The 25667-nt window shown below is 57.5% G+C and overlaps 3 protein-coding genes across 3 annotated transcripts; 2 read left to right on the top strand and 1 right to left on the bottom strand.

Annotated features, from left to right (window-relative positions):
- Nucleotides 1–973: 973 nt before the first annotated feature.
- On the bottom strand, nucleotides 974–3504 carry NCLIV_007560 (putative ELMO/CED-12 family domain-containing protein; the record flags this gene model as incomplete). Its single annotated transcript, XM_003880267.1, has 4 exons — nucleotides 974–1972; nucleotides 2415–2570; nucleotides 2845–2934; nucleotides 3250–3504. The coding sequence occupies 4 exons, from the start codon at nucleotides 3502–3504 to the stop codon at nucleotides 974–976; spliced, it is 1500 nt and encodes a 499-aa protein (XP_003880316.1).
- Nucleotides 3505–6762: 3258 nt separating this feature from the next.
- NCLIV_007550 (hypothetical protein) lies at nucleotides 6763–9286 on the top strand (the record flags this gene model as incomplete). The annotated part of the gene is made up of 3 exons (XM_003880266.1): nucleotides 6763–7221; nucleotides 8185–8590; nucleotides 9069–9286. 3 exons carry the CDS (start codon nucleotides 6763–6765, stop codon nucleotides 9284–9286), a joined length of 1083 nt encoding a protein of 360 aa, XP_003880315.1.
- Nucleotides 9287–16804: 7518 nt separating this feature from the next.
- NCLIV_007540 (conserved hypothetical protein) lies at nucleotides 16805–25666 on the top strand (the record flags this gene model as incomplete). Its single annotated transcript, XM_003880265.1, has 1 exon — nucleotides 16805–25666. A coding segment is annotated over one exon (8862 nt), but the record flags the coding sequence as incomplete, so codon positions are not given.
- Between the last annotated feature and the right edge of the window lies 1 nt (nucleotide 25667).

The following is a 25667-nucleotide window of genomic DNA, read 5'->3' as shown; positions in this document are numbered from 1 at the left end:
GCAAAAATCGGAGGAAAACTGCAGACATCCCGCTGGACGAGGCCCCCCGCTCGTCCGTCCAATACAGAGAAACAAAACTTCCCGCCTCACGCACGCACTACGAAGCGCTCATTAAAATGGAGGCGACACGGCAATGGAAAACGAGATGAAACCGGAAGAAACTCGACCAGATAAACCGCCTCTATAGTTGCCGTCTTGCACCCCTCATCAGTTGAGGCCTGCACTGTGTGGTACTGTCAGCCGCGCGGAAATGCGCCAGCAAAGTATAGGGAAAACGCGGGGCAATCCAGTTTTTTGCGCTGCCGAGGCTTTCCCCGTATACAAGGACGGCCTGCGAAGGCCGTCTTTCGCTGCTGAAACAACACGGCGCTTCGTCGGCTAAAAACTGGGCTCTCTCTCGGTAGGTGAGACTCACTGTCGAGTTCGGGGTCTCGCCCTTCCTGCTTCACCTCCTCAGAAAAAGTATCAACCCTCACAAGCAAATACCACAAGAGAGGCGGCTCGATTCACCGCGCTCGACGCTTCTCCAGCAAATGGAGTGGCGGTGAAACGTACCAGTGCGTTTCACAGGCCGCAAACCGGACATTCTCGTCTCCGACTGTGTGCGTCACTTTTCGACGGCCATCTTGGAGACTCGAGTCGACCTGTGGGGCCTAAAAACCGGGAGATGCGGAAAAAGGCTTTCGGTCCGGTGGGCGACACAAATCGACGCCCTGGGAAAACCGCCTACAAGCTAATTTCCATCGTATAGAAAAACCGAAACTGCATCCTATCACGACCACACACACACACCTGGGCACCTCATACGCGTGGGGCCACGGAATTGCCTCGACGACTCTATTCTTTCCTGCCGCTGTGTCACGGACCTAGGGATGCAAACATGTGCCGTCACGCATTTTCTCTATCATTTTTCTGAGGGTCTTTTCCCCCTCGTGACTGGTTCTGTCACGGGCGGGCACTGTGCGCTCCCCCTCTAGTCGACTACTGTGAGCTTCAGGAGGTCCTTGACGGTGTGGACTTCTCCCGAGCTCAGCAGCTCTTCGACCGCGACTCTGCATGAAACCAGGCTGTCCGCGAAAACAAAGATGGTGGAGCCTCGCTGTCCCACTGGCGAGTTGTCCGGTCGCTGAGAGGTGAGAAAGGCTCGCGTGGCGAGAGGCAACTCCTGTCCGGACTTCTTCAGATGCATCATCAGGTCGGCCACACTTCCGGCGGACTTCTGTGGATGCTCCCCCGCATGCTTTTCCGTCTCCTCGTCGCTGTCGCTCCTGGTCCGCACTCGCCCCCCTGCCTCGCCGTCCGGTGCCTCAGTCAACAAAGGCTGTTTCTCGTCCTCGCCCTCTGCATGCGCGGCCTCGGCGTCTCCCGTTGAGGCTGCCGGCGCGCCTGCTAGCGACGCACTCCCCGACAAAGCCGTCGACTCCGAGGGAAGGCGAACCAGCCTCCTTGCGGAACTGCTGGCTTCGCTCGGCGCCGGGGCAGCGCTGGGCGCTCCTGAGGTCTTCGCTTCGCCTGCGCCTTCAGCAGTGGAACTCCATCCGCGTCTTCGCTCAATTTCGCGATCTAGGCGAATCACCATGCATGAAAACAGGTAGTTGAACACGTACATCACGCGCGCAGACGCGGAAGACAGCGAGTCTGTCTCCTCGGTGCGAGAGGCCGTGCCTAAGCGCCGAGAGAGAATACCCGACCGCGCCGGCTTCGAACGCTCCTCTTGCCCGGACAGGCTCGATCCCTCGGCCGTTGACTCCCCGCGGGGATTCGACAGGAGCGAGCGAGGCTTCGAGGCAGTCGAACACAGGGAAAACGCCTTGAAAGTCGACCCCCGCGAACGGACTCCCGACTTGGCCGCAGACACACACAACTTGGTGAAATTTTTCAAACACCGCGGCGATGCTCGAGCCGCCACACTCGAGGGCCCCGTCATCATGTGGTGGTCTGTGTACAGGTCGAAGAAGGTTCCCAGCATGTGCTGAAAACAGCAGTGGATACACACTGACAAGTTGGGGAAGAGAACAGGAAAAAGAGAGAAACGCAGGCGCACACTCAGACGAAGACGCGTCCCACACACGCAAGTGGGACACACACCAACTCGCGTGTGCCGCCCAGGATCGCGTGGACTGCTCTAAACAGGACGGCATCGTTCTCTGTCTGTGCTCTTTCGCACGGCCGGGTTTAAACCAAATGCGAAGAACGACAAAGCCACCCCTCCACAGACGTCCATTGATACAGATGCCTACATACACATTCACGAATGTATACGTATATATATATATATGGATAGGAAGACTGGTGGTAGCGCGGGAAAGTGGCTTTGTTGGTTTTTGAAACGACGACGATCGGCAACACACACGCGCGAGAGGCGAGCGAACAGAGGGAGAAGGTTGGATGGGGAGGGGTGGGAGGCGACTCACTGTGGCATTGATGAGACTGGCAGCCAGGGGGAAGACATCTTGTTTGCTTTTCTGGACGAGGACGAGCATCTCCTCATGGAAATTTTGGGCGAAGAAGAGAAGCTGCTGAAGCGCCAGCAAACCGCCCCCTCGGAAATCGGTGCGTGGGTTTTGGCTCTGAAAAAAGGCCAGAAGGCAAAACTCTGGAAACGGGAAAGAATGTCCACTCACAAGTGCACACCTGCAGTGACACCCCGCAGACCAACAGACAGGCAGCTCTCTAAGGATCAGGGTGGAGTGGTGCATTCTTTGGTCCCAGAGAAAAACTGGCAAGGGCGGGAGAGGCGCACAACCAGGAGAAGCTGATTCGTTTCGTTTGGCCCTCATGGGCACAGAAAGTCAGCAGTTGGTGGCAAAGGTTTGAAGCGAACGAACCACAAAAAAGACTGACCTGGAAACCGATTGCCTTCCAGTCGCGTTCGGCGTCGGGCGGCAGGGGATCTGCGGGGCTGACGACCTCGTCGTACAGTTCGAGCAGAAGCTGAGGAAGAAACAGAGGAACGGGCGAGAAAAACACAAGCTGCCTACGACGCCTAGGAGCAGCTGAGACGCGAGAGAAGAACAAATCGCAAACAGAAGTCCTTCCTTTCTTTAACACCCGCGCCCTGTCTTTACGTGTGTCTCCAAGCACACGCACGGACACATCCACAGATACAAAAACACACACAAATACATATATATGCACGCAAATATACTTGTATGTACATTGCATAGAGAGAACACGCAAGCATAGATTGACATGCATATCTTGCTGCATGGGGGAGGGGGATATGTTTCCTTGAGTTTCTTCCCCTACCTTTTCTTGTTCTGGGTCATCGGGGTTGTAAGGAACGCATGCGGCGGAGCTCAAGACGTGGAGAACGAATTCTTCTTCATGAGTCAACTCGCAGGTGTCAAAGTCCGGAAGGCACCACTTGCAACCGAGGCTCTTCAGGCAAAGTGCACAGGACTTGAGAACGCCATGTTTTTCGCCTTCTCGCTTCTCTTCGGCCCCTCGATGTGTCCCCCGATCAGCTGGGCCAGGCGTCGCCTGCTCGGTGTCCGACTCCATCGTTGGGTGAAGACAGAGGGGAAAACAGTACGTCCCCCTGGCCTGTCACCGAAAACGCGAAGAGGAAGAAGTGGAAAAAGAGGAGAAAGAAAAGGAAGAAGAGGGAAAAGAAGAGGGAGAAAGGAAAACGAAGATGGAGAAGAGGAAAACGAAGAGGACGAAGAGGAGGCGGACAGCGAGAGTGGGAGGGGGAAGTCGTGGAGTCTTGAGGCAAGAAAGAAAAGCGACGAAGGAAGGAGGTACGCAGTTCGTTCCCGAGAGGTGACTGCGCGGAGTGAGGGAGACAGCGAGACAGAGGCAAAAGAGAAGAACCACAGGACAAGGTTGGAGACGAATGCGAAAACGAGAGCGGCATAGAATTTTCCAGGGAGGAACACCGGGGCTTCGCGCTTAGCATGGAAAAAACACCACGAGAAAGACACTCTCTGTGCAGGTCAGACTGACAACCGTGCAGTCGAGAAGAGAAAAACGTGGATTCGGAGATTCGAGATTTCTCGCGCATATCTCACGGCCGAGCCATGCACGGCGTCTACTCATTGCCGAGCTGAACAGACACCGAGGAAGAGAACGAAAAAATCTCCCAAAGTGCGTGGAACGCGGAAACGCCTGGAAACAGCAGAGAGGGAGAGACGACGAGGGCAGGGCGAGGTCGCGCGGCTGTGCGGCGATTAAGACCCGTGCCCCGTTTCACTTCCTCCAAGCGCGTGCTCGGGAAACAACCCACCAAACTCTCTCCCTTACACGCGCGCCATCAAGCTCTCTTCTCTCACGCATGTTCCCCTTTCCTCGCGCTCTCTCCTCTCACCCGAGATCTCAGGACCAGCAGCGTTTGCCCATGCGTACATCTACCCAGAGGTGTATAAGCGATTGTGTTGATGCTACATCTGCATGCAAATCAACACACGCGGATTGACACGGCCGTCCTTCAACCAGAGACCGCAGCTTGCCAGCGGCCGGGTCAGATCCTCGAGGCTTCGAGACCAAACACCGTCGCGCGGCGCTTCCGGCTGTTTCAGAAAATCGATCTCTCGCTGTTGTCTTTCGGTCCCGCTGCAGCGAGTTTGTCGAGCGAGCGCGGGGCCTGCAGCGGCTACAAGACCGAAGCCAGCAGCAGATTTACAGGAGAGCTCCCCGCACAGAAGGAAATCGGCAAGACGTGAGAGCCTGCGCAGACGGTTCGGTCTTCTGGCGCACGAGCTGACTAGATGCGCTGTCGGGAAGACCACCAAGAGAGCCAGGCTGGAGGAATTCGGGGGAAGAAAGGCGGGATGGCGAGTATTATCGGCGAGATGAATGTTGAACAGAGATCGCGAAGAAACGGCTCTCAGATAGAGGCCCCGGCCACAGAAGCGGGCCTTGACGTGGAGAAACCGTGTGAGCGCGGAAAACAAGGGCACTCAGTCGCTGTGTTCTGCGGCGTGGAGGCGCTGCGAAAAGACGCCGCAAAAAGGCGACAAACCCCTCCGCAGAGAGAGCTGGAAAAACGCGCACGAGTGCCAAGAACAATCGACGCGCTCGCAGCGAACCTCCAGCGAGGCGTCGGCCGTTGGAACACCTGAACCGATGGTCCGCGAAACGGGTATTCCTTGCAAATGCCCACTTGAAAGATAACGTCTAAGCTCCCCAGAGAAAAACGGAAAGTGCGTGTTTCTCCCAAGTCTTACAGGGACCGCGCCGAGAAAGCTGTCGTGCGTGGCATCTGCTTCGTTGATTTTGTTGACGACAGATGTTGCTCACGGCCGAAAGGATCATAACTGGAGAAGACCTTTCTCGAGTTCGCTCTCCTCTCCAGGCCGGAGTCGATCTGCTTGGAGATTTAAAGCTCTGCAAATATCACACAGACGAGTGGGGCTCCGGCTTCTTCGCAAAAACGGCTCTACGCGACATGCGGCCGGCCAGCGCGCGACCGTCCGGGCAACGGCCAGCGCCAGAGCGCCCCTCTCCCTGTTGCGACTCAGCGCGAGCTGCCGAGTTTTAAGTTCCAAACCCTCCAGGGTTCACCGAAACAGACAAGCATCTATGTGCGAGGAGATTCTCCTAGATTCATGCATGTATATCTTCGGATGTACAGAGTCGTCGAATGTATATCGGGATAGATATCTCGAGATGGGCATCTGTTTACATTGATTTGAGCGGTGTCCATGTGTGGAGCGTTGGAGAGGTGAGTTTCGCGACTGTTTCCTCCTTCCTCCCTTCACCACATACCCTCAACCCTAAAAGGGGGAAGGTGCGATTTTCTGTCCCAGGCAAGCGGACCGAAAGAATCGATTTTTCGCCGTTGGAACATGGCGCGCAGGAAAAGGCTGCAGCCCCTCCAAGGGCGCTTTAGTTGAGAGGCCCGTTGGCGAGCTTAAGCAACCAAAGCCAGGATGGGTTGCCCCGCGCAATCTGCGCGCGATGAAAGAAAAAAACGGATATGCGGAGAAAGAAGTCTGTTTTCGTCGGAGGAGGCAGCCGCAGAAAAGCATGCGGAGACCCGCGTTTTTGACCGCATCTGCCCGAGTCTTGCGCCTCGCCGTGTGTGCCCTGTCCGCGACACCGCTCTCTCTTCTCTCTCTTCTTCTCGCTTTTCTTCTCTCTCTTCTTCTCCTTTCCATTTCTCTCTCTTCTCCTTTCCGTGCCTCCGTTTTCTTGTTTTCGGTGTTTCATCCTTTTCTTGCGTTTTCGCTTGGTTTTGAAGCGCCTCCGGTTTCGCTGCCTCCCCCGTCTTCCGCCTTCTTTTTCTCTGTGCATTTTTTGTCGTCTCTCCGTTCTCACGAACAGAGGAGCTCTCGCCCCCGGTAGGAAGATCCGGAGAGGGACCGGCGTTGTCCCGTCAGGCGCCTCATCGCCCAACGGTTCTTGCGGCGCCACACAGGGTGCCCAGATGCTGCCGTCTTTCCGTTTTCCTCGCTCCTTGTCTTCCGCCATTACACCTTTGGTCTTCTTCCTTCTCCTTTGTCTCCGCTCTCAGCTTCATCCCTCTGTGTGCTCACCGGACTCCCGTCCCGGGCTTTTGCCTCGCCTTTCTTCTCGTGGATTCCTTTTCTCTCGTTTTTTCGCGGGCCGCCTTCCGTCTCTTTCTCCTCTCTCTGTCCTCTCTTTCTCCTCTCTCTGTCCTCTCTTTCTCCTCTCTCTGTCCTCTCTTTCTCCTCTCTCTGTCCTCTCTTTCTCCTCTCTCTGTCCTCTCTTTCTCCTCTCTCTGTCCTCTCTTTCTCCTCTCTCTGTCCTCTCTTTCTCCTCTCTCTGTCCTCTCTTTCTCCTCTCTCTCTCTCCACGATGGAGAGGAGTTTTGCGTCGGACCCCCAACCGTCGAAAAGATCATCCCTGACGCCCGCTCGCGCATCGCTGTCGCTCCCCGGGGCCTCTCCCTCTTCGGCGCCTCTCCCTTCGCCTCGCCACCGGCCTGTCCTCCCCGCCGCTCCGGCGCCTGTCTCTGCCTCGCCTTCCTCCGTCATCGTGTACAATGCCGCGAAGGGCGTCCTACAACGGGGGCCTGTGCGAGAGAGAGGCGCGTCGGTACCCTCTTTGCCGCGCACTCGCAGGATCAGCGACTCTCGCCTCAACACCTCCAGAGGTGTCTCCGCTTCCATGATTCCCCCCGACGCCGGCAAAATCTCCCGAGCAGTCTCAGCCGCTCCCAGTGTCGCAAACTCGCCGCGTCGACGCGCAACGGATGACCCTTCCTGGCACGCAGACGCCGCATTCGCCGACGAGAACAAGTATCGCGTGACCGTGGTAAGAAAACAGGGACATAGAGATGGAGTCTGGCAGCTATCGCGCCGCTCAGCCGTCCACATCTACTTCGATATATATACATATATATATATATATATATGGACATCGCGTTCGAAACGATTCGGTTTCTACGGGGGTTGGGGGGGAGGGGCGGGATCCGTAGCCGCGGTTTTCCAGCCACAGTACGTGGATGTACGCATCTCTTCCACTCTCATCTTCACGGGAGACAAAGCCAGTTTTCGTTATATTTCGGAAGTATACAGGTATATCGGGGATCCACGCGACACAAGTGTTGGGGTGAAAAGGTCCCACACTACCCTGCTTGCTTCTCTCTCCTTCCAGCTGTTCCGTCGTCTGTCTCTTCCTTGCCTTCTCCCGTTTCTCGTCTCGTTGTGGTCCTTGCCTTCTCCCGTTTCTCGTCTCGTTGTGGTCCTTGCCTTCTCCCGTTTCTCGTCTCGTTGTGGTCCTTGCCTTCTCCCGTTTCTCGTCTCGTTGTGGTCCTTCCCTCCTTCGTCCTTACTCTCTCCCGTCTGTCTTAGTGTCGCGCTCACCCTCCTCTGCATCTCCTTCTATCTCCCGAATTCGCCCCCTTTTCTTCTCCGTCCTTTTCCTCTCTCCCTGGCTGTCTATCGCTTCCTTGTTCTCCCCTTATTCGCTCTCCTATGCACTGTCCTGTTTCTCTCTCATTCTCTCCGCTACTCGCTATCTTACTCTCTCGTTCCTGTTCTCTCTCCGATTGTCTCTCTTCCTTTTCCCCTTGCCGTGTCCCTCTCTCCCACACTCTCTCTTCTTCTCTGCCCGAGTCTCTCCCTCCTTTTTTCGATCCTCTTTCTTGTCCTGAGTCGACTCAATGTTGTCTTAACGCCTGTCCCCGGTCCTCCTCGCTTCGGACTCGAATCAAGTTGGTTTCGCTTTACCTGTCTCTTCTCTCTCTTGCCCCTCTCGCGTTGTCTCGCCTCGCAGGCAGGCCATCCGATTCCTTCCCTGCACGGAGCGAGCGGCTCGGCGTCTCCACCGCTGCCTCCCGGTGATCTCTTTGCTCCGCCGCCCGCGTTGTCTTCTGCGTCGCCTCCTTTCAGCGTCGGCAGTCCCCCGAGCCCGCTGGGGCGCCCTGGCCCCTTCCCCGAGGCAATCGGGCTGCCGCATGCACGCGAGAAACTGCGGAGCGCGTCACGCGATATCTCTCCCTTGCGAGACACCACGGCCTCGCGCGTGCCGTCTGCGCCTCCTTTTCCCCCGCGCCCGAGTCCTCCCTCTCCGGCTGCCGGAGGCAAGACGTCGGCTTTCGCCTGTCCCTTCTGCAGACGACCCATTCCCCTCTCAGTCCTGCAGAACTACGTGAACGGCCATCCTCAGCTGTGCTGTCCAGGTGAGGAAGATCTAAGAACACACCACGAAAGCAGGACCCGCAGGGGACAACTGAAGGCTAGGCACCATGCTGTTCTGTCGAGTTGCGCATCTGCGTTTCCCACGCAGCGGCACGCTGTGCAGGCCACCGAGAAAAGATGAGGCGCGCCTGTTTTTTATATACGCAAAGGGCTATATATGTGTGTGTATACCTACAACTTTAACCACATAGATAACTGTATATAAATAATCATCTCTGCGTAGAGGGAGACATTGGTAGATGGATACAGGCAGAGATAACTCGAGGCATTCCGGTATAGTGTGTCGACAGATAGAGATTTGTGGCCTAGATTGCGTGCAAACACGAATATTTATTTCGGTGTTTTTCTATACAGATTTATGCAGACACATGCAGTCCATCCTAGTTGTTTCAAGGATGTAGTTGTGGTGGGATGAATCTGTGTGGATGTCGCCGACATTTTCGATTTCATTTGCGTCAGGGCGTGCATGCTCGACTTCTTCTCATTATGCGGACGGCCGAAGCGAGGGGTCTCCTTTTCACTTCCGCGGTGGAGCCCAAAGCGGCGGCGCAGATCGCGCGGGACCGCCCAACGAGCTCATCGATGTCATCAAAAGGAGACAGGGGAAGGTGTGGGGCCCCGTCCCCCCTTCGTTCTTCACTTCGCCCTACAACACACAGTACTGGTTCTTTATTTGAAGGTTAACGAATGGCTAAAACACGAAAGAAGCAGGGAAAGCATGGGAAAAAAGAGGAGAAAACGTTCAGAAGGCGGGCGAGCCTTACTTCGCGCCCATGCGATTTCGCCAGCCTTGCGTCAATGCTCCTCTCTCCTTCCGGCTGTCAGTGCGCGGCCCTCTCAGGCTCATTCTGAAGATGTGCGTATATATATATATATATATATATATACATGCAAGTGCGCCTGCGTCGCACAATCCAGATGCTATATATATGTAGATATACTTATATATATGTATATATGGATCGCACTCTGTACAGGTGCTTTTTAAGTCCACAAACCGGTATCTGCAGAGGCATACGTAATGTATGTGTAAATGCATATTCTTTTGTGCCACCGATTTCGTCCAGCGTCTTGATGTCTGTGCTTGCATCCGAGACGTGGTTTGTCTCGTCCAGTTTTTTCGAAGCGAAAGAGTTTGCTCTCGCGATCATACCTTCTAGGCTGTCTCTGCTGCATCTCCCTGCGGGAAGCGTCGGAACACTCATTTATGATGTGGCAAAACACTCGCCAGTCGTGTGGACGGAAGGGAGAAGCGAAACGTTGGATAATCTGTCTTTTTCAGACAACCATGGAGGGGCTGAAAGTTCCGCTGGGGCCCTCTCAACAGCGCCCGGTTCACCCAACCTCCCGAGAGAAACGGAGGGATGGCTATTGCAGGACGAAAACGCACAGAACGCACGCAGGTATACATCTCGAGCGAAAAGAAACGTCAATCTGTATATGCTGAGGCGTGTGCTGCCAGAAAGCCTTTGGATCTCTCCGAACGCCTTTCCATCGGCGTTACCCACTGCAGCTCGCACCTCAAAAGAAGGTATATGCGTAGAGCAAGAGCCTTCACCGATTGTATTTTTGAAACGTGATTAGTTCACCGAGCCAACAAGATCCGGTCGCATTTGCACGTATACAAAATTACGTGTTTTATGTGTATACGTGTTTTATATGTATACATATGCATATGAACGGATATAATCGATGTATCTATATGCATATATATGCATATTTGTCGAGAAAGCGCGGCGCTCTCTCGAGGGAACATGGCAGCAAGACAGAGAAGGAGTCTGCACCATAGAGCAGCGCCAGTGGCCTGGGGAGACCGCGTGTAATGAAGCAGTGTGGGGTGCTGAGAGCGGCGAGACGAATGACCAGGCGCAGCCTCAAGTGAAGCCGAAGAGGGAAAAAGAAACTTGAAGCCGACAAGAAAAGCACGGACGTGTTCTCATTCTGAGAGGCTGTGTTCCGTGAAGTTCGGGAGGGACCGAGGCGGCTCCTCGAAGAAGAAGCGGTGGCGCGCAGAGTCAAGAAAATCGGAACGGAACCTGGACTGGTTCCGTTGCCACCATGATGAAAGTGACCACTTTGAGACTGAGAGTTTTTTGCAAGTTGTGACTGTTCCAATATACGCTGGACACCGCTGTACTCAATGCAATTAACAGGATCATGAAAAGCAAAATGGAGCTTGTTCCCGTAAAAGTCACTCGATATCTAAATCTGTCGTCCAACACCCGTAGTGTCTATGCTCCGCAGAAAAAGCATATAAATCATTTTGTCTGATAGAGTCTTTGTGTACCGAGTCCAAAAGTTCTCTTGTGCTTGTCTCCCGTGGCAGGGAATCGTCCACACTCAACAAGTGAATGGAAGGGTGCCAGGTGTCCGACCACAGAACTTCCGTCTCCGACAGATCTCTAGTGCTCTAGTGCGCCGTTTCGGCTCCGGTGTTCTGCCATGAACAATCTTTCCCGCATGCCACAGCCTCACGTCGAGAAAGAGACATTCGCCAAACCCCCGCGTGCTGCTGATTTCCTTTCGGACTCTCGCCTACGTGCTTGCTCGAGTGACCCTCATTTTTCGTGAGACTGAAGGATGGCTTTGGCCACCAACGGAATCCCGTCTACCCTCTGTGAGGCGGTGCCTGTGTGTGTCGCATCTGCAAGTGGGGACGGGCGGTGTCTGCGACGTGAGAAAGGCAGTTTCGTGCTAGCAACGGTGTGTTCACTGCTTTTACAAGAACGAGGAAAAGACCATGCCGCTCTTCCTACCGTTGCATTATGGTTAGGGAAAACAACAAGGCTTTCAGTTCAAGAGCGGTTCCTCGTCCCGATGTCTCCGTTCCTTTTCCTATCGCTTTCGTCTGCTACCCGATCTCGCTTGCTTTTTCCCGGCGTGGCATGCGAGGCGTGTTGGCATCGCCGGCGCCATCTGTTGTCGGATGAAGATGACAAACGAGAGGCTGCTATCGTGCACGCGTCGCGTCCCTCGGTTCGTCTTCGTTCTTGTTTTTTCCGCCACGGCCGCCTCGCCGTGTCATGTCCACGTACTTCGCAAACTCTCTAAACCAGCAGGGAGAACCACGCCAGACGCCTTAGAATGCAAGATAAAGGAACGAATGCAGAAAGGCACAGGAGAGAACACGGCGGGAAACGTGAAAAACCTGAGAAACGAAGAGGCTCAAGAAGTGGGCACAACGAGAAAAACAAGAGCGAATGACGAGCCGAGGAGACACGCGAGCGAGTAGCAACGGACGGCAGAGCCAAGTCGATAGAGAAGTATAGTATCGCCCCTGAGAGACGAAGACAAAAAACAGCATCTGACATGGAACGCTAATGTGATGGTTTTTCTCCAGAGGTTAAATACGCCGTTTCCCGTCCTCGGATCCTCAGTGCAGCACGGAGAGAATGTGTACATGCTCCATCGACATGAGGGCCCCGAGAGGTCGGTGCGCATGGCCCGCCTTTCTACACACGGCGACCTTCACCGAAGTAAAGATATACGTCTCGGTTTCCGTGATCAACGATATCTATCCTGAGGCAGGTGTGCGGCTGAGTGTGGCGATTGAACACGTGTAGCATTTTGGTTCCGGTCCGTGTGACGGTCCAGGTCTTACACCTAAATGTAGAGCGATATACATGCATGCATACAGGTAATACCTCTGTGTATATATATGCAAGCGCAGAATTGGTCATGCGTCAGTACTCCAAAAGACGTATCTTCCTCAAGGCATGTATAGCGTATCGTCCTTTTCTGGACTGAGATGTAGACACGAAGGCGTATGTATTATGTCCATGAGAAAGGAGACGGAAGGACATGCAGAAACTTATCACACGCGAATATCCCCCCGTTTGTGGAGCCGTCCTGCCCCGGTTGGGCTTCTTCAAACTGCTCGAGGGGATTCCTTTCCCCACACGCGTTCTTCTCACTCGCGAGAAAAGCCGCTCTTGTTGAGGAGCGCCTCTGGCGGGAAATCAAACCACGCAGAGAAGTAGAGAGGAGGGAGAAAATGAGCAAGGAACAGAAACGGAGACTGAGGAGATTCTGAGCGTCGCTCGCTCTTGTGCTTTGGGTCCGCCGCAATGCTTCTTTCACCTGCCTGTGTATTGGAGTCGCGTCTCGTCTGCCTCTGCTGTCCGTTGTGATCGAGGTGTCCCACCCCCTGTCGTTTTTGCAAAAATAAAGACGGTGGGGACGCGCGCGGCTCTCTTGCGGGTTCTCGCGCAGCGCGGCAGTGTGATTCACAGACTCCCCTCTCTCGTCGTTCCTAGCTGTGTGGGTTCTTCTCTCTGCTGAATTTCGGTGTTTTCTTCTGCCCTCCCTATGGTGTGTTCCCGAGCGGCGATGGTCATCACGTGGCCACTCCACCGATGGCGAGTTCCCCGTCCCCGCTGTTCTACTTACCTGCCACAAACTTAACGGGGTCTGCCGGCCTCAACTGGACCGCGGCACAAATCGCTTCTCTCAACGCTTCGGCTGCTTCGTCACTCAGCAACTCTGGGGATTTCTTCCCTTGCTCTCCTGCGGAGAGAGCGCTTGCCGTTGGCTCTGAGGTTGGGGAAGGAGGAAGAACACCCGAAGGGTGAGGGTGTGCGAGAGGCGAGGAGGAAGGTGACACAGGCGGGACAGGGAAAGCCGGAGACTGGACTCGCAGAGACGACGAAGAAACAGATGATGAAGGAGCGAGAGACGCGTTGAGAGGAGCGGAAGTCGCGGAATCGGGGGAAGGGGCCACAGGGCTTGCCATAGTTAAAAGGGAAATGACAAAGACACGGAGGAGCCCCACCTGAGAGACATGGAAATCGGGGGAAAGAGGCCCAACTGTTCGCTGAAAGTCGGCACAGGGGCTAGACAAGACACGGCCGTGAAGGAGAGAAGAGCGCGGCCAAACAGGCGTGCAACTGCGAAGAGAAGCACAAGAGTGAGGAAGCGAGCTGGAAATCGAAAGAACAGACGAAACGCCTTCAAGTTCGCTGCACTATATCGGTCCCGGGGGCTTCCGGAAGGCAAAACTGAGGTGACCAGCCCATTATCCTTGTCTCCCTTCGCCTCGATATATCGCGACTCTTTGAGCTAACCCCGCTTTTAAACGGAAAAGGCTTCACACAGCAGGGGCTCCCGAAAGAACGTCCAGGCGGGATAAGCTTCTGTTTCACCAACGGCTAAGAGAAGAAGGCATCGCGTGACTTTCTGCCTCGCCGTTGACGAGTGTTGTGGTCTCGTTTGCTTCCCCCTTCTCTAGTTCGCTCATCTGCTCTATCTGCATGTATCCGTTCTGGTTCTGTTCCCGGTCCTGTCCGCTGGCTGGTGCTTGATCGTTTCCCATACTCGCACCTGCCGTCTTCCCTCGTGTTTCCGCTGCACTTTCAAGATCAAAAGCACGAAAAGGCACCCATCTGGCGACATCCTTAGCGCCACTCAAGGGGACCGCCCGCCGTGGCGGGGCCCCTCTCGCTCCAGGCCTTTTTCACTTTTTTGGGGCTTTCCGACATGCATGCGATTCATTCTGCAAGCCGGCAAGTCTGGGGCTTCGATTGGTCGTCTGAAGAGCTCACCAGCCTGGTCAGAGGGGCATTGATTTCTGTTATGAAACACCTCCAACGTTTTGTGTGTCGACACACAAGCCCGCGACCTAGTTATATAAATGCGCGATCCTCAACCCTGGACTTCAACGTGAACAAAGCTATGCTGTACGTGTGCAAAAGATAGATGATCACAACTTCAGAGCCCTCTCCCAGGACCCGCAAGCAGCACAGCGCCCCGAAGAGAACACACGCACATCTGCAGACACCGAAACGAGAATCCGTTGTACCTACTCAAATATCCATGCGCAGATAGGCAGAAGCAAGACATACCGAGCGAAGACCGCCAAAATATACTATACTTGGACCTAGGCACATTTCTGAATGTAGGAATACGCATACATACACGATGTATATATGTCAAGGTTTGTGCAGGGTAGAAGTGTTGGAGTCGCTAAACAGTGCCGGAGCTGCCCGCTGGAGATGGTGATTCGGCTGAACATGAGGGATCTCTTCCAAACCTAGGGCCAGCTTGTGTTGCTTGCACTTCGTAGCGGGCGTCACGGAGCACAGCCCCAAAACATAGCCACGCCATGCAAATAGCTGGACATGTAGGCTCACTACAAACCCCAAGAATCTGAGGAGTGGTACTCGGAAACGCTGTGTCTTCCCAGCGTATACCTTTTCGGTCATTCCCGCGTCAACTGTACAGCGCCGGTCGCAGAAAAGCGGACGGTGTTGCCGGAGTGTGTATCCGCCCGACAGTTTGTCTTCGCACACGGGCGCTACCAGTGCTTTGCGCTGACGATTAGACTTAGAAATATACACTCGTGAATGTTATCCTAATGTACACACCGAGACACTGCGGCGAATATCTTACTACTTGGGTGTTCTGCGGAATAGCCACAGATAGGGGCCTACAAAACGGACGGCTCTCCAGCGTTTAAGTGGAAGTAGATCTCCCAAAAGAAAGCTCCGGCGTTTGCGCTGAAACAGACAGCGCAACGGGGAAGCCTGCGGATGCCTTGCGCGGTTTCCCGAGTTACTACGAAACGGAAAAAACACACTAGGCCGCAGTTGCGAAGGTGCCGTTCTTTCTCTGCCTCGGACTCGCCCCTTTGTCAGAAAACACCGGTGGATTCTGCCTCGTGTGTCCTTCAGTCCTTGACAAAACGCACGGCAGGTAGATCCTATGCAGCCCACCTCGACGTTTGTTTCCCTCGGGAACAGCGAGACCCTGTCACTCGGGCACGGAACCGGAAACAGGGGGGAGGACCCGCGCGCGACTTTCCACTTCTCTCGCACTTGCGTGATCTGTATGTACACTGCGAGAGACCGAGATGGGTGTGCCATCGGGGAAAGGAGGACGTTCACAAGGCTTCGAGTCCTTTTGCAAGAAAAGCGCAGGCTTTTCTCTCGGAATGCACCTAGTGTCTCTCTCTCGATTTCGCTTGTTTCCCAGCCACTCTCTCTCCTGGTTTGCCGCGTGCTCTCAACGCGCGCGGTCCTTCGAGCGATCCTGCTGTGTGAGGCTCGATGCGGCACGCCTCTCGCGTGTCAAGCTGCGCGAAGTCCCCCGCGACTCGGCCAACTTTTTTTATCGATTGACGGGGGCAAACCTCTCGTGGCGTCGGGAAATCAAGGAGACTTGAGCAGGAACCCGCTGTGTTCCTCTTTGGTGCCTTGCTCCGGATTTCACGAAAAACGATTGTCGAGGACCCTCCCAGCCAAGACGCACGCGCGGGTTCTTTGCCAGCGATCGAACCTGTCGACTGACTTCTTCCCGGATCCACTCGTTTTCCGGCTTCGGGGGACAGCGTAAATCGATGCCTTCGTATCCCCTTCTCTCCCTGTCTTTTTCCAGAGCGGAGGCATTCACTTGTGTGCTGCATTTCGCTTCCCGACGAGCCTCAACGCGGGCTGTCGCGCTTGTCAACTTACCTTTCCTTGCGGCAGGACCGTTCACGCGACCGTCTACGGCGTTCGTTTTCTGCACTTTATGCGTATGCGGTAGCATTCAGTAAGAAAGTGCCTGGGTTTCTGGCGATTTGTTTGCTTCGCACCTCCTCGTAAAACAGGACAAACTCTTTAATCATATCGACAGTTGCTGCTGGCCTTGTCCGCCGAGGCACATACACGTCGTCTCCCCCTCGACGTTGTCCCCTTCCCCTCTCTCTTTGCAGCATCCTGTCTTCCCCGCGCATTTCGTTTTCCTTCGGGTAGTCATTGTCGGCGTTTGGGTTCCTGTCTTATTTGGGGGCCTTATTTCGGCAAGGTAATGCCCGAATACCTGCCGTCGGTTGCTTTTGTCAGTGACGCTTACTACACGTGGAAACCACCATCGTCTGCTGTCCTGCCTGTTGTTTTTCTTCTCTTCCCTTCGTCTCTGATATCTTCGTACCTCTGGCGGACGTAAGGCCTCCAGTTCTCTCGTCTTCCCCTTTCCTCCTGCCTCTATGTCCAGAAGACGGTACAAACCACCCTCCCTCCGTCTTCAGTCAGTCCTCTGTCTTTCCGTCTCGTTGTCGCCGTACCTCAGGCCTTCGCTTCTCTTTCTCTACTTTGTTCGTTACCCCAGTCTGCCTTCCCTTTTCTTTCGTCGGCGCATCGTCGTGCGCCCCTGTAAATTTTTTCCTGTGTATCGTAAACCTGGTGAAGAACCGCAGGCCAGCGAAGAGGAGCAAAATGATGCCGTCGAATGCGCAGGCCTCTCCGGGGCCTGCGCCCAATTCCTGCAGGCGGCTCTCTTCTGTCTCTCCCCTTTCTTCGCCCGCTCCCCCTTCGTCTCCCTCTCCCCTGTCTGTCTCCGCTGCTTCGCCGTCTCGTTTTCCAGGTGCAAGGGGCGAGAACGTGCTTTGTGCTTCCTTGTCACCTCTCGTTTCTGACGGATCTTCGAGTCTTCCCTCGTCTCCTGCAAACTCAGACAGCCGTTTCCGAGTGAGCAAGAAAAACTCCGCGGCAGCTGTGTGCATCTCGCCGGCTCCGCAGCCTGCGACAGCCCCCAGGCCTCTTCATTTCCCCGCTGGAAGGGAAGAAAGCGACCTCGCAGTCCAGGCGACCGCTTCTGTGCCGAGCTGTGCAGGAACCGTGACTGCTTCTTTTCTAAACAAGAGCAGAGCTCCGGAAGGAGATCAAGGCAGAGAGGCTCGACACCAGCTGGCTGGCTTGAGTGAGAAGAGGCGCGTGCCTGAGGACGGAGTCGAGTTCCTCGGGAAGCGGATAGCACCTCCTTCGCAGCCTCCATTTTCGTACTCTCCGCCGCAGTCGCCTTCTTCTCGATCTGTTCTGTCTGTTGCGTCCTATTTCTCTTTCGCGGCGTCGCTGTCTCCCCTGTCGCCGACCCGTGTCACCCCGATCTTCTCTCCGGCCCCCATCACTGCAGCTCCTTGCCCCTCTCACCGTTCAGTGTCGACAGCTGTGCGAAGCGAAGCAAACGCCCCGGCGTCCTCGGCGTTCGCTTCCGCTCGCCACCCCTCTCGCCTGCGCCTCCCGACAACGACGTCGGCGGACCCAGCAGAAGAGCGAGGAAGCAGGGCTGAAGGCCGATGCGAGGACGCGTCGGCGGCGACGCCGTCGCTCGGAACAAGTCGCTTGCGCGTTTCGTCGAGAAACGATGAGGACCTCAGACCTCAGGCGCTGTCTCCCTCGCGCGGGGGCTCCTCAGGGCTTTCAGCATCCAGCGACCGCCTCCCGCGAGCGCAGTCGGCCGGCGGCGAGCGACGTGGCCACCGCGGGAGAGAAACGGGAGGGCGCAGTGCATGCACGGACCTGTCTAGACAAAGAACGCGGACTGTCGACGCAGCCGAGCTGCGTCGCCGCGACCGCGAGAGAAGCTCTCGAGCGGAACGCGATGACGGGTGTTCGTATTTGTTCGAGCAGGGCACCCGCCTCGCGGCGGCCGCTCGTTTTTCTCCGTGTCGCCGCGAAGCTTCGCCGAGCCGATTGCCCTCGTTTCCTCTCGCTGCGGCACCTCCTCTCCACACAGCTCCGGTGGACAGCCGCTTTCCCCTTGCTTCGCCGGCGCTCGTGCCGACAGCTGCCGGGTCTTCAGAGGAGGCCCCGTTCGCCGCTGGGGAGAGGGGCCGTTCTGCCTGGCTCTTCCGAGAGGTCCGCGCAGCTTCCAAAGAGAGGAACGGGAGTCGCCTCATCCTGGAGGGCGCGCCCGGCCGCACGCAGCCTGGTTTCGGCGAAGAGCTGCATCCGCCGAATTTCTGGGAAGAGGTGCACTACCTGAAGCGCAGCGTCCACACGGTCCTGGAGAAGTCCTCGGGTCTCCAGGGGGCTCGCCTCAGTCGGCAGACGCGGCGGAGCCGAGAGGCGTCGAGGGCGCTGGAGGAAGCCCGAAGAAACGCCGAGTTCCGAGCAGCCGTGGCTGTGCGTCGCGACCTATACGCGGAGAACACTTTCCTCGAGCAGTTCGTGACGAAAGGCGACCGCGTGCTCCAGACCAAGGAGATGGCGCGATGTCGGGAAGCAGTGGCGAAGCTCGAGCAGGAGAACAAGAGTTTGCGACACCGCGTGGCTGAGGAGCGGAAACAGACGCTCTCCTTCTTCCGACAAAGGTGCGTGCTGGACGCGCTGCTCCAGCGGGTTGCTATGCAGCTCGGCGAGGACGAACAACGCCAGCTTCTGGCCCACATGCGGCTCTCCGCCGCCGCGTGCGTCGCCGTGGACTGGCGAGACGCGCACCGCGGAGCCGTCGCCGACGTGCCGGCCACGGTCGCCGAACTGCATGCCGGCTGCTTCTCGTTTGCAGACTTGCTGCCTTCCGCAGCTGCGGCTTGGGAAGACACGGGGGTCCCGGGCGGGAAGGCGGACCGCGCCGCGCTGAGCGGTCGACTCCGGGGGCGGTCTGTGTTTTCAGGGGAAGCCTCCACGCCGGGTCGGGCGAGTCGGAGTGTCTGTGCGACTCCGAGAGAAAGAAGAATGGATTCAGCCCGATCTGCCAACATGCGCGGGGCGGACGAGCAGCTCACGGGGCTGCGGAGTCTCCTCATCGACAAGGAAGCCGCGCTGAACTCCGCTCTGATGGAGAGGGACGCCCAGCGGGAGGAGATCCGCCAGCTGAAGAGTCTTTTGGAGGGGCGTGCGGAGGCGAGCGTTGCGGTGAAGCGGATGGCCGACACCGAGAGGACGCAGCTGGAAGCCACCATCCGAACCCTGCAGGCGACCGTGAAGACTGCCGAAGAAAAGGCCCAAAAGGACTTGCAGCGCGCCGAGGGCCTCGTCGCCCAACTGCAGACGCAGGTCGCCGCCGCCGAGGAGTCGCTCGCTCGTGAGCGGGCGACTCTCACGTTGCGCGAAAAAGAGCTCGCCACACGGGCCCGAGGCGACGCTCAGGGGACGGAGACACAGACCCTGCGGAGGAAACTCGCGGAAGAAGAAGGGGCTCGCGCGCGGCTCCAGGCGGAGGTCCAGGCGCTGCAGGCGAAGGCGGCGCGAAGCGAAGGCCTCGAGATGGAGCTGGAAGCGAAGAAGGAGCTTTTGACTGCTGAAGCGGGCAAGGTCCGAGACCTCGAGGCGAAGCTCCAAGAGACCGAGGCGAAGAACCGGGAACTCGCGCAGCTCGTGGCTGACTTGCAGAAGGAACTCTCAGCGGAAAAAGCGAAGACGGAAGCTGTGAAGCGTCCATCTTTGGGGCCAAGCGCACCTGCAGCGGCTTCAGGCCCAGCGGCGCCGAAAGGCGACCAGGTTGCTTCCGAGCCGACAAAGGACGCGGGCGCCGCGAAGAGTGTGAAGAGTAAGCCAGTTCTCCCGCCTCCGGGAAAAGGCGCGAAAACCGTCGCGGCCGTTGCACGTTCCTCAGATGTGTCTACCTTGCAAGCAGAGGTCGCCACTTTGCTCGCAGAGAACCAGCGCCTCGCTCTCGCGCTTCAGGAAGCGACGCTGCGCGAGGCTGACGCGGCGGTGGCTGGGAAGGCGCTGCCTTCGTCGCCTGCGTCAGCGAAGAAGAGCCTGCCTTCTCTCGGCAGCAAACTCGGTGCGAAGCCGCCGACTTCCGGGGGGGCTCCTGGGCAGGGAGCATCTGCTGAGCCGCTTTCGAAGGAGGAACGCGAAGAACTGACAAGGCTCCGAGAAGAAAACCAGTCTCTCCGGGAAAAGCTCGAGGGCGGAGTGACGGCAGCCACCAAGAAACTCCCTCCGAAACTGGGAAAGGCCTCGCCACCTGCGGGGCCAGGCGTCGCAGCTGGGCACCCCAGCTCTGCCGACGCCGACGAGGAGTTGAGGCGGCTTCGAGCTGAGGTCGCGCGTCTGCGGAAGGAAAAGGAAGAGAGGCCGGGCGCGACGGGAGGCGCCGCCGCCGAGTCGGGGAGCTCGCCTGCCTCAAGTTTGGCGCAGAAATTCGCGGCAGAAAAGCCAAAAGCCAAGGGCCTGTTCAGCGCGCTGCGCAGAACGCTTTCTCGCACGTCTTCTGGAGCTGAGGCCTCGCCGCCCTCGCCACGAACCGGGGGGCCGGGAAGCGACGAAACTGCCAAGCTGAGGATGCAGCTCGAGAAGATGCGAGAGGAGCTTGCGCACGCGCTCGCCCAGAATGAGGAGTTACGCGGACACGGCGGCGCGACCAGTGCGGCTGTCGCGCCTCCAAGGCCTTCGGGTCAGGCCCAGATCGCCGCGAAGAAAGCGGCACCTGTGGCGACGAAAGAAATCGAGGAGCTGACGCGCGAAAACGAGACTCTCCGCCAGCGGATTGCTGAGCTGGAAACAGCAAACCCCGCGCCGGCCGGGACGCCCGGGCCAGGAGCCGGCGAGAAGGCGGCGCCTCCCGCAACAAAGAGAGGCTTTCCCGCTCCCTCGGGACTGGCCAAGAAGGGCGCCGTTCCCCCGAAGAAGAGCGGGAGCCTGACGCGTCAGCAGACGCAGGGCGCAGAGACAGCGACAGAACCCGCAGGGGCCGAGGAGGTGACGCGTCTCCGAGCCGAGATCGACAAACTGCAAACGGAGAAGGCGAGCGTTGACAAGGAACTGAAGGACGCTCGCGAAGAGCTTCTCGAGTTGAAGACGCAGGTCCATGCGCCAGCGTCCGCTCCCACAGAGCCCAAGAAGGCCCCCGCGCCAGGTCTCGCCAAGGCGAAAGGCCTTCTTCCGCCTACGCCGAAGGGCGCTCCGGGTGTCACTGCAGCCGCGAAAGCAGACGGCGAAGTGCAGCGGCTTCGCAGCGCACTGAGCGAGGTTCAGACGGAGCGTGACGAGCTGAAGAAGCGAGTGGAAGCTCTGGAGAAAGGCACCGAGGGGACAGCCAAGCCAGGTGAGGCGCCACAGCCACCACCGAAGGCCGGCAAGGCTGGACCTCCAAAGGGCCCTGGGGCTCCAAAGAGCGTCGGGCCTCCGAAGAAGCTCGCTCCGAAAGTTGCAACGGCAGACTCGAGTCCAGCGCCGGGCGCGGATGGTCCGCAGGGCGACGCCTCGCCATCGCGTCAGCCGTCCGCACAGGTGGGAGGCGCTGCGGAGGCTTCTGGAGGCTCGGCTGTGGACCTCCAGGAGATGAAGGCCCTGAAGCAGGCAGTGGCGACCCTGGAGTCCCGACTGCTGGCGTCCGAGAGCGCGAAAGCGGCGCTCGAGGAGAAGCTGAAGAATGCAAACGAAGTGGCGAAAGCAAAGGCTCCGCCGCCACCCAAGGCGAAGCTGGGGCCTGCGCCCTTGCCGCCGAAGGGGCCGACGAAGGCCGGAGCGGCAGGCACCCCGGGCGCCCCGGGCGACGCCGGGGAGAAGATCAGCGAGTTGGAACGCGAAGTGAAGCAGCTGAAGGAAGAGAAGGAGGCCTTGTTGGCAGAAAACGCGAAGCTAAAGAGCGCGGGAATCGAGGAAGCAAAAACGGGCGAGGCGGATACCGCGAGGGCAGCGAAGGCCGTCCCGGCGAAAACGGGAGACCCACGTGTCGGGAAGTCCGGGCCACCGGCTGCAGGGTTGAAAGAAGGCAAGACGCTTCCTCCCAAGGCAAAGCTTCCGCCAGCGGCAAAGAAGGTTCCGGCGGGATTAGATCTGCCTCGTGCGGCGTCCGAGAGCGCCGCGGAGGCCGAGGACCAGCAGCGAAAGCTTGCCGAGTTGGAGAGTGAAGTGAAGCAGCTGAAGGAAGAAAACGAAGCGCTGGTCAAGGAAATTGAGAAGCTGAAGACAGAGCGCGGGGAGTCGGCGACTGCGCCGGGGGGAGCCAAAGCTGGCAAGGCGGGGATCCCCAAGAAGGCCCCGCCAACAGCCGCAACTTTGCCGCCGAAGACCGTGCCAGGTGTCGCCAACGAAGGGGAGCAGAAGCCTGCGGAGAGGGCGGAGGCGAGTGCGCCGCTGGAAGCGAAAATCGCGTCTCTGGAAAAAGAAAATCAGGCACTGCGTGAGGAGCTGGAAACCACCAAGGATCGGGTGAGGCAGAGCACTGAAGCGAAAGGCGATGCAGCCGAGACACCTGGAGCGCCTTCGGCCTCGAGCGTCCGCAAAGCCCCGCCTCTCGGTGGAGTCAAGGCCAAGGGCCCTCCGAAGAAGGCCGCTGCGGCTCCTGCCACTGCGCCTGCAGGGGCGCCAGACGAGGGCGCAACGCAGCATCGCGAGCTCGAGAAGGAAATCGGGGAACTACGCGAGAAGGTGAAGCAACTAGAGGTCGAGCGAGACGAGCTGAAGGCGCAAGTGGAGGAGTTGAAGCAAAAGGAAGGACCGGGTGGAGACGCTCCAGGTGGACCGCCTTCTTCAGCTACGCCTCCGCCCCCTCTTGGCGCTGATGGAGGGAGCGGGGAGGAGACCGCTGGGAAAGACGAGGGGAAGGCGAGGGAGGAACTGGCTTCAGCGAAGGAGCAGATTGCAGCGATGGAAAAGGAGATCGAGGCACTGAGGACGCGCGTGAAGGAGACGGAGGAGGCGGGGGTCAAGTCGAGCCAGGAGGAAGCTGGAAAAGATAAAGAAAGGGCTGCGCCTGTTGGAGGAAAAGCAAAGCTGCCGCAACCCAAGGCAAGCAAGAGTGCGGGACCACGGCCGGAAGCGTCGCCAGCGGCCGGAAAGCACAAAGAAGAGGCGACAGACAAGGCGAGTGCCGGAACAGACGAAAGCCGACCGCAGGCGACCATCGAGGCTCTCCAGAAGGAAAACGTTAGTCTCAAAAAGGAAATTGAAGAGCTGAAGCAAAACGCCGGTCTCGCATCATCAGGAACAGAGGGGGTGAGGCCTGAGGAAGCAAAAAAGATGAGGGAGGAGATCGAGCATCTCAAGAAGGAGAACGAAGAGCTGCAAAAGAAGGTAGCAGCCGTAGCTGAGGTGCCCGAGAAGAAGGCAGAGACTCCAGGAGAGGGTGGCGAGGCAGCAAAGGCTGCAGTGACAGGAGGCAAGCATCCGCCGCCCAAGAAGAAGCCGGGTTTGCCAGTGCCCAAGGCGAAGGAAAGTGTGAAGGAGAAAGAAGCAGGAGAAGCAAAGGATGTAGGAGGGGCTCGCGATGCTACAGAACCCAAGACAGAGACAGAAAAGACAAAGGGAGAGGAGGAGAAGGCAGAGGAAGCCAAGCAGATGAAGGAGGAGATTGAACGTCTCACGAAAGAGAAAGAGGAGCTGACGAAGGAAGTGGTAGAGCTCAAGAGAGCAACGGAGGAGAAAGAGGAAACGAAGGGAGAGGAGGAGAAGGCAGAGGAAGCCAAGCAGATGAAGGAGGAGATTGAACGTCTCACGAAAGAGAAAGAGGAGCTGACGAAGGAAGTGGTAGAGCTCAAGAGAGCAACGGAGAAGAAAGAGGAAACGAAGGGAGAGGAGGAGAAGGCAAAGGAAGCCAAGCAGATGAAGGAGGAGATTGAACGTCTCACGAAAGAGAAGGAGGAGCTGACGAAGGAAGTGGTAGAGCTCAAGAGAGCAACGGAGGAGAAAGAGGAGACGAAGGGAGAGGAGGAGAAGGCAGAGGAAGCAAAAAAGATGAGGGAGGAGATCGAGCGACTCAAGAAGGAGAACGAAGAGCTGCAAAAGAAGGTAGCAGCCGTAGCTGAGGTGCCCGAGAAGAAGGCAGAGACTCCAGGAGAGGGTGGCGAGGCGGCAAAGGCTGCAGTGACAGGAGGCAAGCATCCGCCGCCCAAGAAGAAGCCGGGTTTGCCAGCGCCCAAGGCGAAGGAAAGTGTGAAGGAGAAAGAAGCAGGAGAAGCAAAGGATGTAGGAGGGGCTCCCGATGCTACAGAACCCAAGACAGAGACAGAAAAGACAAAGGGAGAGGAGGAGAAGGCAGAGGAAGCCAAGCAGATGAAGGAGGAGATTGAACGTCTCACGAAAGAGAAAGAGGAGCTGACGAAGGAAGTGGTAGAGCTCAAGAGAGCAACGGAGGAGAAAGAGGAAACGAAGGGAGAGGAGGAGAAGGCAGAGGAAGCGAAGAAGATGAGGGAGGAGATTGAACGTCTCACGAAAGAGAAAGAGGAGCTGACGAAGGAAGTGGTAGAGCTCAAGAGAGCAACGGAGGAGAAAGAGGAAACGAAGGGAGAGGAGGAGAAGGCAGAGGAAGCGAAGAAGATGAGGGAGGAGATTGAACGTCTCACGAAAGAGAAAGAGGAGCTGACGAAGGAAGTGGTAGAGCTCAAGAGGGCAACGGAGAAGAAAGAGGAGACGAAGGGAGAGGAGGAGAAGGCAGAGGAAGCAAAAAAGATGAGGGAGGAGATCGAGCATCTCAAGAAGGAGAACGAAGAGCTGCAAAAGAAGGTAGCAGCCGTAGCTGAGGTGCCCGAGAAGAAGGCAGAGACTCCAGGAGAGGGTGGCGAGGCGGCAAAGGCTGCAGTGACAGGAGGCAAGCATCCGCCGCCCAAGAAGAAGCCGGGTTTGCCAGCGCCCAAGGCGAAGGAAAGTGTGAAGGACAGAGAAGCAGGAGAAGCAAAGGACGACGATGCGGATATAAAAGGGGAGATGGAAAGGCTGAGGAAGGAGAATGAAGATTTGAAGAAGCGGTTGGAGGCGATGGAAAAGGCAGAAGGCGGGGCGCCGGGCGCCTCGACTTCGCCAGCGGAAATGCAGAAGCGGGAAGCCGAACTGGAGGAATTGAGGGCGAAATCGGGCACGAGAGCAGCAGGGGAGAAGGTGAGCGAGGGAGGTGGAGGTGAAGCAGTCGCTGCCGACGAGAAGCTGAAGACTCTGGAGGAGGAAAACGCGAATCTCCGCAAGCAACTCGGCGAGCTTCAGAAGGAAAAGGGTGGACCTGGGCCGGCGTCGGAGAACACAGAGAAGCCGGGCGGCTCTCCAGAGATGCACGAAGAAAAGAGCGTGGAGGCCCTCCAAGACACAATCCGCGTGTTGCAGGAAGAGAAGGCGGCTTTGGAGAAGCGCTTGGCAGAGGCAGCCGCGACGTCGGCGTCGGGTGCAAAATCGAAGCCTGGCCCGCCGCCCAAGAAGGCTGGTGTCGGCTCGAAGGACGTCGAGGGCGCCCAGAAGGAAGAGAAGGGCGGAGAGGATTTGACGGCGAAGGTGGCGTTGCTGGAGAAGGAGAACGCAGATCTGAAAGCTCAGCTCGCTGCGCTCTCAGGCGCGTCTGTGTCTCCCGGAAAAGAAGGCGTGCCTGCAGCGCGCGAAGGCGAGGCGCTCGAGAAGCGAGGCCCGAGTCGCAAGCTGTCTG

The sequence above is a fragment of the Neospora caninum genome, chromosome III (assembly GCF_000208865.1).
Source record: "Neospora caninum Liverpool complete genome, chromosome III".
Taxonomy (NCBI): Eukaryota; Apicomplexa; class Conoidasida; order Eucoccidiorida; family Sarcocystidae; genus Neospora; species Neospora caninum.
This window is presented reverse-complemented; position numbering and strand designations above follow the sequence as displayed.